This window comes from Magnolia sinica, chromosome 7 (assembly GCF_029962835.1).
Source record: "Magnolia sinica isolate HGM2019 chromosome 7, MsV1, whole genome shotgun sequence".
NCBI classification, from domain to species: domain Eukaryota; kingdom Viridiplantae; phylum Streptophyta; class Magnoliopsida; order Magnoliales; family Magnoliaceae; genus Magnolia; species Magnolia sinica.
Genome location: NC_080579.1, coordinates 21,592,749 through 21,612,639, shown reverse-complemented (window position 1 = coordinate 21,612,639; position 19,891 = coordinate 21,592,749). Strand labels below are relative to the sequence as shown.

Here is a 19,891-nt window from a genome sequence, read left to right as displayed (position 1 = left end):
TTTGTTATTGCATGTGCATCTTGGGGTGACTCCATCCTTAACTGCTAGCTGTTACACCTTATTGAAACTGAATTGTAAGAGTTTAATGGATGGGTCCTCTAAAAAAAAAGGTTCCCAGAGAAAACCAAGTGCCTATTTAGATTTCAAAAAGAAATCATTGTCTATGGGGAGGCACAAATTTGAGAAGACTGTTGTGAGAATTTATGGGATTTTCACTATCTATACAAAGACTTTTAAAAATGGGGCCAATCTGGGTAGATATTATGGGCTGTTTTCAAATCTTCTGCAGCTATCCAACTTCGGTAGATCGGCGTTTGTTTGCGTGGCACGGTGTTGGCTTCAATCATCCAATGAAGGTGCTTTGGAGAATGGCTTTTCTTGCTATATGATGGGCAGTGTGGGAAGAAAGAAATGCGAGATGCTTCAACAATACCAATAAATCAGTGAAAGCCATCTCCTGGAGAATCAGATTAATGATTGCTTCAACAATACTACGAAATCAGTGGAAGCCATCTCCTGAAGAATCAGATTAATGATTATGGAATGGGCTTCTTCTGTTTCCAAGCTTAAGGACTGTAGTATGGAGTTCCTTGGGGTGTTATTGAGTCGTGGTCTTCTTGGTGCCTCTTATGTTTGTTGTTTTTTTGCTTTGTATTGTCTTTTCTTTTGTTTTGCCTTTAATAAATGGAAAAAAAAATAAAAAAAAGCCATCATTTAAAAATTAAAAAAATAAAAAAGACTTTAAAAAATGGATTCCATGTTTTTATAGTGATGATAGAAATCTTGAGAAATTATCATGGGATGATTATTACAAATTTATTATTCCTTTTCTTTTCCCAATATTAAAAAGTTATGTTTTATTGTACCAAATTTCATGGAATATTATGAAATGTTGTGCCAAATTGACTAATTAATAATGAAATTTGACAATATTTGGTGCAACTGAATGCACCCTAATAGAAATTTATAAATTTAGATAATTAATATATGTTAGTCATGTTTGATGTGAGAAGAATAGAGAATAGATTAAACCATCAAAGAGGGCAAGTTAAGAGTATACCTCAAAGCTGAGTAAACCATTAATATCAAGCCTCAGGCTTTTTGGATCATTTTTTTTTGTTGCATCACACCATAGTTTTGACCACTCAAAAGACTGCAAAGGATAGGTTCATTTGGATCATTGTAAAACTGAGATATTGCATTTGCCTTAAACTATATACTAATAAGCATTTTGAAGCCAGTTGAAAAATGTATGTGCGTGCTAAAGCGTTTTACTAATAGGCTTTGAAGCCATCAACCAACGGCCATTGTGTGCACATACGTTTTGCAGCTGGCTTTGAAGCCATTGCATGCTAGTGCGCTCAGTAGTTTTGAAGCATGGCTGAAAAGTGTCTATATAGAAACACGCATTGGCGCTTACATTTTCAGCTGGCTCATGGCACATCTGTAGCTGGTCTCACTGGTTAACTCTATTGACCATTGCACAAGGACCGTCCATACTATTTAGAGCTGTGTGGATCATGGGTCATACTCTGTTGGGACCTTCTCCCTGAGACGAGTCGTTCTTAGTCACCCCTGACTCAGGTGAGTCGCAACTCAAGTCACAGAATGAGTGAGGACAAGTTACCAGGTCTGAAAACCATGGTGCAGGTTGGTATGGCTCATCCTTCTCACGCCTTTTCTCAGTAGATTGTGTGGGCTATCCCAGTTGAATCTTTTCTAGTTATTTCGCTTGTCCTAATGCACTGCTGATTATCTCTCTCCTAGCAATTTAGGTAGGGTCTACATTTAGATGGTAAATTGGTAAACGCTTTATGATCAGCTGCCTACTAGAAATGAAAATGAGTTATTTACAGGTTGAGTTAGATGATAGACGACTAACATATGTGGCACCGTTTAATAGGTCATGACTGTCGTTAGGCTTTAGATAGTTCTTCCCACAAATATGAGAAATGATTACAAAAATTTCTTTCCAGTAACTATTCTAAAACTCTATAAATAAAAGGAACATTGAAGAGTTTTGAACTTTACTCATCAACTCAACACATAGCAAATCAAATATACAATGTAATACTACTTATCATTTTATAAGAGTACATTCAGTAACTACACAAAATAAACATTTGACTCATAGCTACTTGTCATTGTTTTCCACACAATAAACATTTGACTCCTAGCTACTTGTCATTGTTTTCCACAGTCACATACTAAGGGCCCGTTTGGCCGGGTAGATGGGAAGGGATTGAATGGTATTAGGGTGGATGGCATGGATTTCTAGGTAATGATGGTGTTGTGGGTGGATTGTCTTGAGATCCATGGGATTGCTATATCCAGTCTGTTTGGCACGCCTGGCCAATCCCGGGATTAAACCTTCCCATCCCTTCCAATCCTTTGAACCAAACACATCACAGGCAAATTTGAACAGATTAGGGTGGATTGGAAAGGATTTAAAGGTAATGATGGTGTTGTCAGTGGATTGTCTTAAGATCCATGGGATTGGGATCAGATCACCGACTCTGTTTGGCACACCCGGCCAATCCCGGGATTTAACTTCCAATCCCTTCCAATACCATCGAGTCCCTTCCAATCCGACCGGCCAAACGGGCCCTAAGTTCCTAGAGAGTTTTGGATTCTTCGTATTGAAACCAAACGGATTGGCTAGTGACCCTCTCACTAGCCCGTGGATGAATTGGCTAGTGACACTATGGTAGGTGTTATGTAGACTCACCATGATGTATATGTTTCATATACGTTGTTCAGATCATTTTATGCTATGAGATAATTTTAAAATTTAAAAAAAAAAATGAGGTAGATCCAAATCTCAAGTAGACCACACATTGTTGATTGAACGCTCACCATTAAAGCTTTTTAAAGCCACAAAAGTTTTAGATCAAAGCAATATTTATTTCTTTCCCTTCATCCAGGTTTGCATGATCTAATCTATGCCACAAAAGTTTTAGATCAAAGCAATATTTATTTCTTTCCCTTCATCCAGGTTTGCATGATCTAATCAACAAGCTGGATGTCAAATAAACATTACAATGGGCCTTGAGAGGTTTTTAACGGTGGGCATTCAATCACTACTGTTTTCCTGTGGTGTGGTCCACTTGAGATTTAGATATTCTCTAAAATAATTTGTAAAAATGGATGGACCGCATGGATAAAGCACATGCATCATGTTGGGCCGTGGCAGCCTCACTGTCCAAACCGCGTCCAATCCAAACACCCCCTAAATCCACATATGTATAAGCCGGAAGTGGATTTCCTGCGAAAGGCTTTCGCAGGAAGTTCCTGCGCTGGAAAACTAGGTGGGGGCAACGTCATGTTTGTGAGAAGTCTATCCTGTCTATCCGTTTTTTTTAGTTCATTTTAGGACGTGAGACAAATATTGAACAGGATCCAAGACTAAGTGGGCCGCACAAATGGAAAAGGTGGTTGGGGAAATTTCAACCATTGAAACGTCCCTGGGCTCGACAGTGATGTTTACGGGCCATCCATACCGTTCACAACGTCATTCCTACTGGCACGAACTGAAAAAACAAATATTATACTGATTCAAAACTTATTTGGCCCACGGATATTTCAACTGTGGACGGTTAATCCTCATGTTTCAGGATCACTCCAGTCTTGGATCATGTTCATTTTTGGCCCCATGTCCTAAAATGAGCTTAAAAAATAAATGGACGAAGTAAATTTATCACAAATATCACGGTGGGACCACCTAAGTTTCCAGCGCATGAGCTTCCTGGAAAGGCTCACGCAGGAAATCCGCATCCGTATAAACCTGGCCATCTACAGGCCATCACACGTGCCAGCTCAGTAGATTGGCAAAATATTCAGGCTGGGTATCCGACTGTTTGGATGCTCTTTGATAAAAATCTGGCTGGTCCGCTCATTAGGTGGGCCCTGGTGTTAGCAATATGTGGTCGGACGGCTCAGAAAAAATGGACCTATGTTCTTTTTCACCTGTGGTTTACGGTTTACCTGATCAGTGGACGGACCTGATTTTTGGGCCAGGACATCGAACTCATGACAGATGGATTGGATCTTGTCCACATGTGCCAATAGCTGGCGTGCACGTGAACTGCCTTACACACGTTCGTGGGCTGAGCATCTCTTCCTCTCTATGACTTGGACGCGAAACTGGCTACTGAAGTGACGTCACCAAGTTCTTTGGGTCCCACCATGATGTATTTGTTGTATCCACACCGCCCATACATTTGGAAATATCATTTTAGATCATGATCCAAATAATTAGGCAGATCCAAAGCTATAGTGGAACACACCAAAGAAAATAGTAGAGAGAGTGACACCACCGTTGAAACCTTCCTAAGGTCTACCCTGACGTTTATTTGAGATCCAACCTCTTCATAACTTAAAACAAACATTAATGAAGGGAAAAAATAAATATAATCTTGATAAAAAAAACTTTTGTGGTCCTTGGAAGTTTTTAATGGTGGGCATCAATCTCTCCACTGTTTCCGGGTCCACTCGAGCTTTAGATCTGACTCATTCTTTGGATCATGCCCTAAAATGGTCTCTCCAAATGGATGGACGGTGTGAATACAAAACATATATTAGGCTGCGTTTGAATGTCCGTAAGTTTTTTAAGTTGTAAGTTCAGGTAACTTATTTACATATGAAAGAAAGTTGCAGGTAATCCCGTTTGGATGTAATTTGTAATTAACTTACAGGTAACTTAGTTTCTGTGTTTGAATAACATGTAAGTTAGTTACAGGTAAGATGTTTTATATTCACGAAAACCGGAGTTTAGAGTATGAAATTGTTAAAAAATCGAATTGTCATATATAAAAGTTTGGATAAAAGTTTGTAATTTTATTGAGCCCATTTAGATGACTAATAAGGCTGATTCTAAAGCTAAACTAATTGTTATTTGAGAAACATTATTTTTATTATATAATATAAATATGAATAAAATCTTTCATACATGCTGGGTCTTATATACTTAGATGTTTTATGTTATACTTGGAAGATTTTAGTTTCTCCGCAGGCGGGTATGTGTGTGTGTATATGTATATGTGTAACGGCCTGAAAATTGAGGGTCGAGCAGAAGCTCAACTCCCGAGTTCCAACGCATCACTTATGCAACATAGATAGTGATGTTTAAATGTCGTCCATATTAGAGCATTAAACATGAGTGAGATTATACTAAAACAACATATCATACTCTAGAGATAATTAAGTTAAGCAAGCGGAAGACTGAGATAGGTATATAATGTATAGAGGTGTTTCTCAATCCCGGAATATGAGTATGATTCCAGGCTGAATATATACATGTATTGTCCCAAAATTTACAAAATACGAAAATGTAAATGTCCAACTAATCCTTATAGTCCATGTAATCCCGTCGATCAGTACATGGTCTACATAGACCCGCCTGATAGCTGAACATAAGAGAACTCCTCCTCGTCTATGAAATCCAAATCAGCAGCGTAGACATCGTTGCCACCTGCATCTACAACAGAGTCTGGTTGGTGTTTTAAAACACCATCCCAGGTGGAAATGAGTTGCTAATTCAGTGGAACTATAAAAGCAAAGGTTAACATGCTATCAATTCAGTCAAGCAGTAATGATAAAGTAGTACAACAATCATGTCTTAAGTACTCTTGTTAATGCAGGGATGATATGCTATAATGATGCATGCCCTCGCCTGCACTCCGTCAGCAACATCATCTCACGGTCGCACATGTAACACTCCCGCTGTGCTCAACTCCATTGACAAATGCACATGCAATGCGGTGCATGTACCTTTTATCCAAGTTCTTAATTAAACCCATTCATACAGCAGGTTTGGGAAGCTAATGTACCTCCCTTTATATCATTTACCCAAACAATGATCCATCTAGGGTCGTCAATCGTAGTTAATCACATACGATAGGCAAGTCCGAGAGTTTACACTCTAGGTCACTACGAGAGGCTCGTCACCGTTAGCGTAGGCCTAATTTGTACTCGAAGTCACACCACCAACGCCCTACTAATTGACAGTCTATTTTTAAAGGCTCGTCACCAACCTGGCTGGGGACCATAACCAGGGTGCGCGCGGGGTAGGATGACAGCTCGAATACAGTGTCCCATACTACCGTATTCGACTCACGAGTTTGGGTTGCTCATTGGTTACTACGAGGAGACTCGTCACCCTAACGTAGGCCGACAGCTCGACCACGGTGTCCCACACCACTATGCCCTGCTCAGAGTCTTAGAGGATCATAGTACCATAGTTGAAACGGGTTTTACATTGGTAAGCGGTACCTTAGATTCAAGCAGTAGCGTCCATACATGGTAAACATATAATATGTCATTCAGGTTATTTGACAAGTTCGATTGGTACGAGCACACGCTGAATTAATCAACATGGAGCGCATAAGCCCTCCACGTGGCCTAACCACCGTCGACAATCACCGTATAACTCGAATTCATCGAACATGTATTATAGGTTACCGATTGCCTGGACTACATAGTAGTCCCAATCATACTCAGTTGCAATGGGTAGTCATATATGTTAAGCATAACAATATTTAACAAACAATTCGAAAATAAATCTCATTTGAGCATTTTATCAAACACTTAAACTACACATTACTACATACATGACATATATTAGTTATAGCATATATTATGGCAAATCCTTTCATAAAGGAGCTGTCATGCATACAACGAACATGTATTATAGGTTATGGCAAGCACAAATCATAAATTCAATTTCATTTAATCATTTCAACAAACACTGGAATGTATTTCGTACTATACATAAACTAAGGTAGTTACGGCATATATTATGGCAAGTCTTGTCACAAGGGGATTGTCATACATCCAACAAACATGAATCCTAGATTAATAGTCATGACAAGCTCACATCATGATTTCATATCCATTCAAACATTTCAACAAACATATGGAATACATAATGTATTCAACATAGTTTACATATGTATAATTCATCGAAAACGTCGTAACTAAGATCATATAGTAGCAATCAAGTCAGACATAAATCATTAGCTGACATTGAAAGCCTTAAAAACCATAACCTAAGCGTTTATAGTCCGCACCTTTCGTCGGTTTACTTGTTTTGAACTCAGTTCGAATCTTACATTTCCGTCTACAGCACAATGACTACCTAAATCACGAAATAGGTTAGCTATGTCACTGATACCTCTACTTGGATTCCTAAAATGATATTAGGGTTAAGATTTCTTATCCAAATCGAAGGTGGAGACGATCGTGAAGCGATGTGGAAGGGTGAGTTGAGGCGTGAAGTTGTGGGAGAGAATCCCAGCAACGATCTCCTACTCTTTCTCTTTGCTCCTCACTCTTTCCTCCTCTTTTCTCTCTTCTCTCTCCTAGGGTTTTAGAAAATTCGTATGGAATGAGAGAGGGGCGGGTTTAGGGTCTTATATAGGCCCAGAAGTGAAGTCAATGGCCTCATGGCCATGGTATACTTAGGATATAGCCAAAAGACATCTATTTCGGGCCAATGGAGCTCATCTGGAGTTTTATTACCTGCATACGGTTCAGAGAAAGTTCCCTGACAATGGATCTATGTCAGGTTAAGATTTCGGTCCGATCGGATTTGTGAATCGACTGTGGAGGACCAGTTTCAGTTCAACGGCTATTGTCACTCGATCAAGGTCACGAGTACACTGACATGTGTAGGGAAATTTTCCTGACTTAAGGGTGTAGTTGGGTCAGAATCAGACGGTTTGAAACCTTAAATTTGGCCTGCAAGTGAACGACCCAAATCACTTAAGTTTGAATTCATTTTCTAAAGATATTCACATTTCTCACACACTTCGCTCAAGGCTCTAGTTGTGCGTTTCTGGATACAGTTTGGGTTCGATTCCCGCGATGGTTGTCAAGCCAAATAAAGCGGTCATAACCGTATAGTTTCGCAGTCATTGGACTTTCGACGCGCGGGTCAGGTCCGATACGGAGTTTCAGTGCGCTTCCGATAGCAACCGGGTTTTGAGATTGATCCTAGATTTTTAGGTAATGTAGAGTTAGAGATTCTACTGATTTTGGGTCTTGCAGTTCAAGCTAATCTACTAATTAATTCAGTTTAGTAGTTAAATAATTTTCGTCTAATTTCTACCTAATTTGACCCTTAGTGATTTCTGCTTGAAGTGGTAATCGGGTCTTTGTATGGATTTTTCTAGGACGTTACAATATATATATGCATATATATATATATGTATATGTGTGTATATAAGTATATATATGTATATGTATATATGTACATGAATATGTGTATATGTATGTATGTGTGTGTGTGTAGCGGAATGCTCACCTGTGAACCAATTCGCATGGACTACCTATGAACTTTTTTGAGAACTCATCATATCTGATGATTCTCGAAAATCTGAACGGTCCACATGAAGCAGAACCTCATGAAACCCCCTGGTACCAATTTTTACTTTGAACCAAAACTTAGGTGGGCCATAAAAATGCAAATAGTTTCTTCCATTGATTTGAATTTCTCTTTACTATGGCCCACCAGAATCTTAGATCAGGGTGAAAATTTACCCCCTAAGGTTTCAAGGGATTCCTCATCTTATGGATCGTTCAGATTCGACACCTATGACACGTGTGCAAAGGTGCGTAAGAGAGCATGCCTCTCTCTCTCTCTCTATATATATATATATATGTATGTATTTGTATGTATATGTATATGTGTGTATGTATATACATGTATATGTGTGTGTGTGTGTGTATATATATATATATATATATATATATATATATATATATATATATATATATATATATATATATATATATATATATAGTATGTATATATGTATATGTGTGTATATGTGTGTGTGTATGTGTGTGTGTGTGTGTGTTTATATATGTATATGTGTGTATATATGTTTATATGTATATACATATATGTATATGTGTGTATGTATATATGTATATGTGTGTGTGTGTGTGTGTACATATATGTATGTATACATGTATATGTATATGTATGTGTATGTATATATATGTGTATGCATATGTATATGTGTGTATATGTATATATATGTTTATGCATATGTATATGTGTGTATATGTATGTGTGTGTATGTGTATGTATATGTATGTATATATACACACACACATATATATATGTATATATATGTGTATATGTATATACACAAACATATACATGTATATGTGTGTGTATGTGTGTATGTGTGTATATATGTATGTATACATATACACTCATACATGTACACACATATACATATGCATACACATACATATACATAGATAAATATGTAAATGTATGTGTATATATATGTATGTATACATATATACTTATACATGTACACACACACACACACACATATATATAACCATGTATGTTAGTTTATCTTATAGTAGTCATGACCCTTATCAACGGAAGCGGATTGGGTGCTGAGTAGACTCTTTAAGGCTCATCATGATTTATGTATTGTATCCAATCCATCCATCCATTTTATCATATAATTTTAAATCTTGATCCCAAAAATGAAAATTATCCAAATATCAAATGAACCACACAATAAGAAACAATATGAATTGAACTTCTACCGTTGGAAAATTCCGAGGGGCCATAGAAGTTTTGGATCAAGCTTATATTTGATTTTTCCCTTCATCTGTGTTTGTATGATCTTATGAACATGTTGGATGAGGCCTAATAAGATTTCAATGGTGGAAATCATTATTCCCACCGTTTCATGTGGTATGATCCACTTGAGTTCTGGATTTGCTTTAATTTTGGTCTCAATCCCATAAATAAGCTGTTAAAATGGATGGACGGTATGGATAAATCATATACATTCATCATGGGCCCAACTGAGTTTACTTAGTACGATAAGGGCATGTTTGATTTCCAGGTGAAATGGTAAATACCGTGTAAAAAAATAATTAATATTTCCTTGTGCATTTATATCATACTTGATTTGACTGCTTACTTTTTGACACAAAAATCAAGAATATTGCAAAATATCTGTGGGTCCCCCTGTGATGCATTTTGCTTATCCACACCATTCATCCATTATCCCCGTTGAATTTATAGCATGAGTAAAAAAATGAGTCATATCCAAAACTCAAGTGAACCCCGTCATACGAAAAGGAAAATTGAATACTGACAGTTAAAAACTTTGTGGGGCCATTGTTTCTTTTGGCGAGGGCCACTTGAGTATTGGATCTACTTTATTTTTTGTCTCATGTTTCAAAATATTGTAGTAAAATAGATGGACAGAATGGATATATCATATGCATTACCATGCGGTTCAAAAATTAAAGTTATCTCTTTTGAACCAATTTCAAAGACACGAATTCTTATGAATTTTCAAACACGAGAAATAGGGGGAATTACCGTTTAACGTGTATTTACCATCTCTTTGAAAAAACAAACAGGCCCTAAAAGATCTGATTTCTTTGTCAATAGGTTGGATGGTAAATCGGATTAAGTATTGAGTTACTCAGTATGCTCTTATTACACGGAGTAAATTCAGTCAGGCTCACCTTGAAGGTATGTGGTCTATCCATGCTGTCCATCCGTTTTTCCATCTAATTTAAGGTGTTAAGCCCAAAATTGACACATATACAAGGATGAAGTGGATCATACGACATGACAATTAGGATAATGATTTTCACTTATAGGCTTGAGAGTAATGTTTATTTGTCATCCAAATAGTTTATAAGATTATACAGACAGAGATAAATGGGAAACAAAAATATAAGCTTGATCCAAAACTTACGTGGCTCTAAGAAATTTTCATTGGTAGAAGTTAAAGTACATTGTTTTAAAATTATATATGCTTCAATTTTAGGCTCAATTCCTAAAATTATCCGGGAAAATGGATGGATGGAGCGGATGAAATACATGAATCATGGTGGACTCCTAGCGTAGTCAGTAACACTAGGCAAACCGCTTCCGTTGGATGGCAAATAAATATTTAAGTGGACCCTTGATGTTTTTAACGGTAGGAATTTAGTTAAGATTGTTTCCTGTTGTGTGGCACACTTGAGATTTGGATCAGCTTCATTTTTTGGATCATGCGCTATAATGAACTTTCAATACGGATGGACGGTGTGGATGTAAGGAAAGTACATCACTGTGGGCCCCGCAGTTAGGCATCCGAAACCGCCCCCGCCAAACAGCGCTGTTCCGCAATTACGCAAAAGTAAAAAATGAAGGAGAGGGAAAAAGAAAAAAGAAAAAAAGAAAAAAAGAAAAACGAGCAAGGGTTAGGGCTTACCTTGCCAGAGAGAGAGAGAGAGAGAGAGATCGAAGGAGACGCTGAGAGAGGGAGAAGGAGACGTTGGGTCAGAGCAGGTTGGTGCACTTTCAATCCAGCTGCGTTTCCACCACCCTCTCCCAAATTCGAAATGGATAGCCGTTGCTGTAACAAAGTAACCCGTGACTTGAAAAACACCTAATTCCTCTGTTACATTTCTTGCAATCTTACCTGATAGAAAGTTACAGGTTGAGACTTTGTTACCTGTAACATTTCTCCCCCAAACACAAACTGTAAGAAAGTCATCTGTAACTCTCTTACATTTTACACAAGTTACAGGCATCCAAACGGCCCCTCATGGTGGGACCCACAGAACTTGGTGATCAGTAGCGAGTCTCGCTACTCAACCTGTCAGTAGCTAATCCGCGTCTTGTTTTAAACTCTGCTGTGGCGAAACACCAGCTTCTCCGTTCTCTGAGACAGAAGCAGAGTCTTTCACTTCACTCGCAGTTTCAAATATCCAACAAAAGCGTTCTCTAAGTACGAAATCTATCCAACCTATCTCCTTTTCTTCATTCCGTCATTTTCACAGTTAGTTGGTATGCAAGTGGAGATTTTCCTCTTCAAAACCCTTAACGATGTGGAACTTCGGAAGAAGATCAAACCGTTGGATTTTCTCTTCTCTTATTCAAACCAATTTCATGTCGCTGAGATTTAAAACGACCCAATTCATGAACTCAAGCGGTTTTGCTGAATCGGCGTCCTTCGGCAATAAAACTCAAATGGGTCGTCTTATTTCTGACTTTTCCAATCCCTTCTTCCCTTCGTCCATCACCACATGTAGATTTTCAAGTACCCACGTCGATGTTGATGATGATGATAATGACTTTGATGCTGATGGTGATGATGAGGATTGCGATGGTCTTGAATTATCACAGCTGGGTACAAAAGATGAAGGTCTGATTCGAAATGTCGAGACGGTTCTGGGCTTTCTACGTGATTTCGGACGTGATGCTGCTGAGGTGAAGCGCAGGCTGGAGGGATGCAGTGTTCCCGCTTCGCCGGAATTGGTCGCAGAGGTCCTTTCTCGAGTCAGAAATGATTGGGAAGCAGCGTTTACCTTCTTCCTGTGGGCCGGGAAGCAGCCGGGCTATGTGCATTCTGTCCGTGAATACCATTCGATGATTTCAATTCTGGGGAGGATGAGAAAGTTCGACACGGCGTGGGCCTTGATTGATGAGATGAGAGGGGGCAAGGATGGCCCGTCTCTAGTTACTCCTCAGACACTCTTGATCATTATCAGGAGATATTGCGCTGTGCATGATGTCGGGAAGGCGATTGGTGCTTTCTATGCATTTAAAAGGTTTGGGTTTAAGATAGGAGTTGAGGAATTCCAAGACCTTCTATGTGCCCTCTGCCGCTATAAGAACGTTCAAGATGCTGAGCATTTGCTCTTATGTAAGGAGAATGTGTTCCCATTTGATACCAAGAGCTTCAACATTGTTCTCAATGGATGGTGCAATATGATGGTTAATCTGCGGCAGGCGAAAAGGTTTTGGTGGGACATGGGGAAGAGGGGCATTGCCCGTGATGCTTTCTCTTATGGGAGTATGATCTCCTGCTACTCAAAAGCCAGTAGTCTTCGTGATGTTCTGAAGCTGTTCGACGAAATGAAGGAGTTGGGGATCACCCCAGATAGGAAGGTTTATAATGCAGTTGTCTATGCTCTCGCGAAGGGCAACTGCTTGATGGAAGCCATCAATCTCGTGAAGACAATGGAAGACAAGGGTTGCGTCCCTAATGCGGTTACTTATAATTCGCTGATCAAACCTCTCTGTAAAGCTCGCCGGGTGGATGATGCACGGGCAATCTTTGATGAAATGCTGGGGAGGGGCATCTCCCCTTCGGTCAGGACTTACCATGCATTCTTTGCTATTCTAAGGACTGCAGAAGAGGTTTTTGAGCTCTTGCACAAAATGGAAGAGACAGGGTGCTGCCCCACCAACGATACTTATATCATGTTGATCCGTAAATTTTGTCGGTGGCGGCAGCTCGACAATGTCTTCAAGCTATGGAATGAGATGGGCATGAAAGGACTGAGCCCGGATCGGAGCTCGTATATAGTGTTGATCCATGGGCTCTTTCTCAATGGGAAATTGGATGAAGCCCATAAGTATTATGAAGAAATGAAGACGAAAGGCTTTGCCCCAGAACCGAAGACGGATGAGATGCTCAAGGCTTGGGTCTCTGGAAAAGAAACTGCAATGCCTCAGATTTTAGATTTGGAAGGAAACAAAGAGGATCATTGTACATTTAGAAAGAACACCAGAGGAACCTCTAATACTGTTGGCCCAAACAGAGATTTTCGCAAACCCGAAACAAGAAGTGTAACAAGAGAGAGAGGTTTCTCTTTTTGGTAGCTTAGGATCTCATAACACTCAACGGAAATTCTGCAGTAGTAGAATCATATATCCCCTGGACTCTTTCCCTTGGTGAACACTTTTTGGTACTATTCATTCTCCCATGGTGACTACAAGTGGTATGTGTATATATGCTGCTTACCCTTATGACAGCTGCATTCCTCATCTAAAGCTCTTGAATTTGAAAATGCCCCTTTGCTTGTACTTTTGTTTCTTGGTATGCTTCAAATAGCTAGTAATTCATATTTTGCCTGCCTACCTTATTCCTTTATGTTGCAATCATGAACATGTGACTGAGTTTGGGCATATCACTGGCAGAGAGAAGATTTGTTGAACCTGATATTTCCGAGAAGAAATCAAAGCCACACATAACATCAGATAAACTAAGAAAAGTTTTCCACCATATAGCTGCCATTGCAGGGCTTCCATTTAGTTTTCTGCATTAGGGATTGAATGCTTGTTTGCGTAATCCTTAAAAAAAGAAAAAAATGCTTGTGTGAGTAGCAGATGGGATTTTATTGTTGTCTTCCATGAAGGAAAGAAGCCAGTTTGTAGAATTCAAGAAACAAGAAGAGTTTTAATCCTTGAAGTTATTCTTTGATGTATGGAGAAAAGATTTTTTAAGCTATCGAGCGATGGCCAAACCAATGACACCCTTTTGTTCATTTGATTAATTAGCGGGTCATGCATGCTGATCTATTTTTGAGGAATTGATGAGGACATATGGGCACCATATCAAAGGAGGAGGGCTGAGCCAATCTCCTTATGGTTAGACGGCCATTACATGGGGCTCACTTGGCCCAATTCACATTCTTAGCTACGTTAAAGACCCCACGTGCATGTTCATGCATCTTTGAAGAGCCTACACTGGGAAGATGCATGTGGGTTACATATAGGAGCTTGATAGACACATCGGACCATTGGATTGGGTGGACATGATGATCGGACCATTGGATCATCACATCTTGATCGTGGACCCACATGGGCCACGAAATAGTTTAGTTGTTTAGATTGTTACCTGCTTCATTATTTTTGGTATACCTTATATTTGTGTTGAGATTAGGGAGTTAGGAACAACTTTTAATTTATTAAAAGTCTTTATGTTGAGAATCTTATCTGAGAGCGTCTTTTTGTAAAAGGTCTTTTTTGATACTATAAAAGAGAAAGATGGGTGTGCGAAGCCTTAATGCCATTATTTTGAAAAAAAAAAGCTATGTTTGCCTTTTTTCATTTGATTTGAAGAATACTACATGTGATTTGGAGCTTGGGTGTGGTGTGATTCCATTTCCCATTCAACGGAGGTGCGGGGTCTCTATCTATCATCTTCATTCTCTCTTCATTTCTATCATAAAGAGGTATTGTTTCAAAAACTTCATTTCTTTTCTTCCCTTCCTATCCAGTACCATCCAAATCATATTTTTGTTCAACTTCTCATCATCCAACTTCAACCCCAACCGAAATCAACCATTGAGCACCCAAAAAGCCTAGCCAACGACCCACACGTATGAGCCCCTAGGCTAACCGCATGGACAACCGCTCAATCCTTTGATTTTCCCTTGCTTCCCCCGTAAAAATCCCTTAATTTTCCATCCATAATCCTACTCTAAACCCTAGATCTCCAATTTCCTTTTTTTTCAATTTCTAAAAACCCTAATTCTAAAATTCCCAATTCATATGAACCCTAATTTTTCAAATTTCAGACTTTCCCCTTACTAATCCTAATCATAAAACCTACAAATCTGTCCCTTGAGTGTGGAACGTGCCTATGCTAAATTGGAAGTTCTATCCTTCCATCGAGCCTAGTTTTAATCCGAAATATCAGTATATCGCGTTACGTATCGTACCATTGGGTTACGGATACATATTGGTTATCGCATGGGATATATCGGTTGTATCGTGTAATGTATCGTTGTTGTTGGAAACATGGGGAAAAAAATAGGAAATTGGTCGAATTTTTCAATGAAACTTCAATGATTGTTAAAAATGACACAAATACATACTTAAAAATCAAAACATTACAAAAAACAAGTGCACATAACAGGCTTCTTTGTATGGGGTCCTAATCTATGCGTTGTTTAACTGAGTTGATGCAAATATATTGAAAGTCTATTCATATAATTTATAAATGTAAGAAGACATGTGGAAACATAAACAATACATTCAAAAGCAAAAGAAGAACACTAGATTAGGTTACATACATGTTTGATTTTATGTTTGGACACGAACATTGCAACCGATTTGCAGGAAATTGGAATTTTTTAAATTATTTTTTTCAATTTTCCGCAACTTGGCCCATCTCCAAATCTCGAAATTGAAGCTGTCAATCCATGATTTTTCATGTTCTATGAAAAATATCATGAAAAATCATGGATTTGTAAGAATTTGACACTGATTTAACATGATTAGAACATGAAAAATCATGGATTTGTAACAATTTGACACTGATTTAACATGATTAGAACATGAAAAATTATGGATTTGTAACAATTTGACACTGATTTAACATGATTAATAGGAAAAAAATGATTGAAAATCCTCACCAGATCGAACATGTGGGGTATATCCTACTACTTACGTGTTTTGTATCGCACAGGTGGGATACAAGATATATCGTGGGATATATTGGTCGTTATCGTCGATACTTAAAACAATGGTTTTAATTGATTTATGTGATTCCTTAACATGTGGGCATGTGATTTAGGTTAAATCAGATTTTATTGCCTATTGTTTACTCTTAATTATTTGGTGGATTAATATCTTTTGTTAATTGAATTACTTTATGGACTCTTTCATAATCTCCACGTTGTATGCTAGAATTAAATCATGTGTCCTGCATCAAATTTGGTATCAGAGAATAGGTTTAGCATAGGATTTTTGTGTTGCATATAAGTTAGAGTCACATCTAGGGTTAGTAGAGTATAGATTGCATATAGGATCATATTGCTGAATTTTCGTTAGAGTATCTTATTGTTGAATTTTCAGTTCAGGGCTCTACTTATACCATTGCTGAAATTTCAGCATGGTAATTTCAGGTTGTCTCATTGCTGAATTTTCAGCTTGTAATTTTCGGATTACACCCATGCTGAATTTTCAGTTTGGCACCCTCGGATTACTATCTTGCTGAATTTTCAACATAAGATTTGAGGATAGCGACTTGCTGAATTTTCTGGTTAGTATGTCTAACGTGATATCTAGGTTAGTACTGACAATCTCTAGGTTAGTACTATCATTGTCATCACATTGTCCTAGGATCCAGAGTTTCCTTTCAGAGTGTCCTTGTGTATGCCCACTTGTTCAGGACGTGGTTTTGGCCTACATGTCACTATGAATCTAGAACAGATTGTCGAGGCCCTTAACGCTATCAACAATCATCTGACGGCTATTGAAGCGTACAATAAGACCACCGTGACTCAATTGACCGTGACCAATGCACGTATCAATCGGCTTGATGCCTCCCTTTAGGCGAACCCCAACACTGGGGAAGATGTCTAATCACAAGTTGAGGGTCAACTTGAAAGAGTTGAGACTGTGCCACTTGCAATAATTAGCCACGCTTTAAGCCAAATTGTAAAAAGTGATGATTGACGCAAGAATTCAATTTTCAATACTTATGCCAAGTGTAGTAGCAAAAACTGCAAGGTAATCATTGATAGTGGCAGTTGCATCAATGTGGTATTTGCTCGCACCGTGGACCGCTTAAGTATGCTAGTCGTTCCTTACCCTCAACCCTATCGAGTCTCATGGGTTGATGCATCTTCAATTCCGGTATAGGGTGAGAGAACTTTATTGATATCAAACTTCTTTTACAATACTTAAGAAAAACTCACACTTAAGAAATTTTGAAATGCCTTAGAAAATATTGGAATGCCTACCTTCTACACCATCCCTCCTTTTATAGACTGTTCACAACCCCAAGTGTAGGGTCGCAATGTAGTAATAATCTCGGTGAGACCGAGGTTGAATCCACAGGGACTGAAACTTGTAAGTATTCCGAAAGTAACTAGAACTAGAACTAGAAGAAGATGTTTATCTAAATCCGAATTGATTGAGAGAGGAATTGTGAATTATTTAACTAAAACTTGTAAATTCAAAGGTGAGAAACTAGGGTTTCCAAGGATCCACTTGTAGAGATCAGAGCGATCTATGCTTGATTCAATGACGCAACTGGAATCAGAGTCCCATCTTATCCAATTGGAAGATATCTCAGTAAAACCAAATCTGAACATCCTTTGACCTAATTCTCAATGGATAAAAGGTGTGAGAACTGGAAGTGATTCCATCACAAAACCATGCCCATGAGACAAGGCAAACAATAGGATTTACCAATCCCACGACCAATCATAAGAGAATCATGAAAATTAGAAGGATTCCATCACCCAACCATGCCCATGAGACGATGGTGAACAACGAGATTTCCTAATTTCACAATATCAATACATGAAAAGAACATACTCAAAGCTATCGCAGATCTATTGTAATTTAACTCACAACAAACCATTAAAAACTGAAAGTATTTCTTATAATTAAACTAGAATTAAAGATAGTTCAACTTAAACATGAATCAAAGCAATAGAAAACATTCCATCACGCTATAAGCCTCACCTCTTTGCCCTTGCTAAGAGGTTTAGCCAACCATAAACATGATTGAACTAGAATCTCTTAAGAAAAGCATAAAAACAACCAAGGAAAGGGAAGAAAAACTCTTGGCGATGGCTTTTCCATGCTTTTGCTCTACTCCACAAACCCTAAAAGATGCCTAGGAACATCCTAGGGAGTCCTATTTATAGTTGTGGAACTCCAACTTTCACACCTAGTTGGAAAATTCTAAAAATCGCCTCAAATTTACGCACTTTCCCAAAATAGGCTTCACTCTACGCAATTTCACAGAATGACCCAGAGTTTCAGAATACGCTTCTTAAGGACACTTTCAGGAATATGTTTATTTTCAGGACAATTTCAGGATTCCTTTTCTTCAGTTCAAATATTTGATTCTCTTCATTCCTCATTTGGTTTTCTTGGATCTTTAGCATGTGAATTCTTCAATCTTGGCCTTCTAAGATCCATCCCTTGCCTTGGTGATTCTTGAGCATCAAATCCATGCTTTTAGCATCCTTTTCAATCCAAGCTCTTAAATTCACCTTGCAACATAAACATGAGTAAAATAGAACATTAAGCATTATCATGTTCATAAAACCAAGTAATAAATGGGGTCCAATATGCAATATTTGACCCTCAACTTAGACCCTAAACGAATTTTCAGGAGAATCCCCCAAACTAAGCGATTGATTTCAAATCAATAATAATTGATTTCAAATCAATCTTAATAATAATAAAATCAAATCTAAGCAATAATCCTCCAAATCTTCAATCACATATTCAAACTAACCTTTATATCTTCAATCGCATCTCTTCATATATTCAATTACAATTTTAAATCAGTCCTATTTTCATAAATAGTAAATTGACAAATTTGATATTTAGGCCCCAAATTTATAAGTAAACAATCTAAATTCAGCATGTGTTGGGCTCTACGGTGGGTCATGTGCCTATGTGGGCTGTGGGCTTGCATCGATTCTTCCCGGCTTTGAAGGAACTCATTTTTTAGTTGGAAACCAGTCTCAGCCTTTAGACTTGTACTACCTCTATGATGAATCTTCTTCTTCTTTAGTGGAAGCTGATGGTGCAGGTGCAACCCTAAGTGTTGGCTTGGCATAACCTTTGTTGGTGTAGATGATGTCTCTTTCCCTCGTACTTTTGTGGGTGCCAACTTGTTTGTTATAACTTTAAAATTCTCCATGGATCCTAGAACATTTTCCTCATTTTGCTTGCCACAGTTGTCTTTTGCAGAAATGCTTTGATTTGAGTGTTGAAGCTGACTTGCATGTCTATCAATGTGATTGCCACTATCAGTGGATCCATCAATTGATACATTGGTGAAGTCAAATGTAGGTTCAATATTAATGTATCGATCACTTTAGGTGTCAACTTTTCTTTGGACTTCGTGGATCTCTTTATTGTTCCCGGAATTTCTACTTCAATTCTGGCTTCTTTGTCACGTTTCAACAATCTAAGAGATTGATTTCAACTCAATTATAGTTAATTTTAAATCAATCTAATATACCTAAGATAGTAAAAGCCTAATAATAGTGGAAGCAAATTTAAGAAATAATTGTCCAACTCTTCAATCATATCTTCAAATTAGCCCCTATATCTTTAATTAATTTCCACACATCTTCAATCACA

The 19,891-nt window shown here is 38.1% G+C and overlaps 1 protein-coding gene across 1 annotated transcript; it reads left to right on the top strand.

Annotated features, from left to right (window-relative positions):
* The first annotated feature begins 11,042 nt into the window (after positions 1-11,042).
* LOC131251193 (pentatricopeptide repeat-containing protein At5g15010, mitochondrial-like) lies at positions 11,043-13,911 on the top strand. Its single transcript, XM_058251760.1, has 2 exons — positions 11,043-11,326; positions 11,477-13,911. Exon 2 carries the CDS (start codon positions 11,867-11,869, stop codon positions 13,646-13,648), a length of 1,782 nt encoding a protein of 593 aa, XP_058107743.1. The 5' UTR covers positions 11,043-11,326; positions 11,477-11,866; the 3' UTR covers positions 13,649-13,911.
* Positions 13,912-19,891: the final 5,980 nt, after the last annotated feature.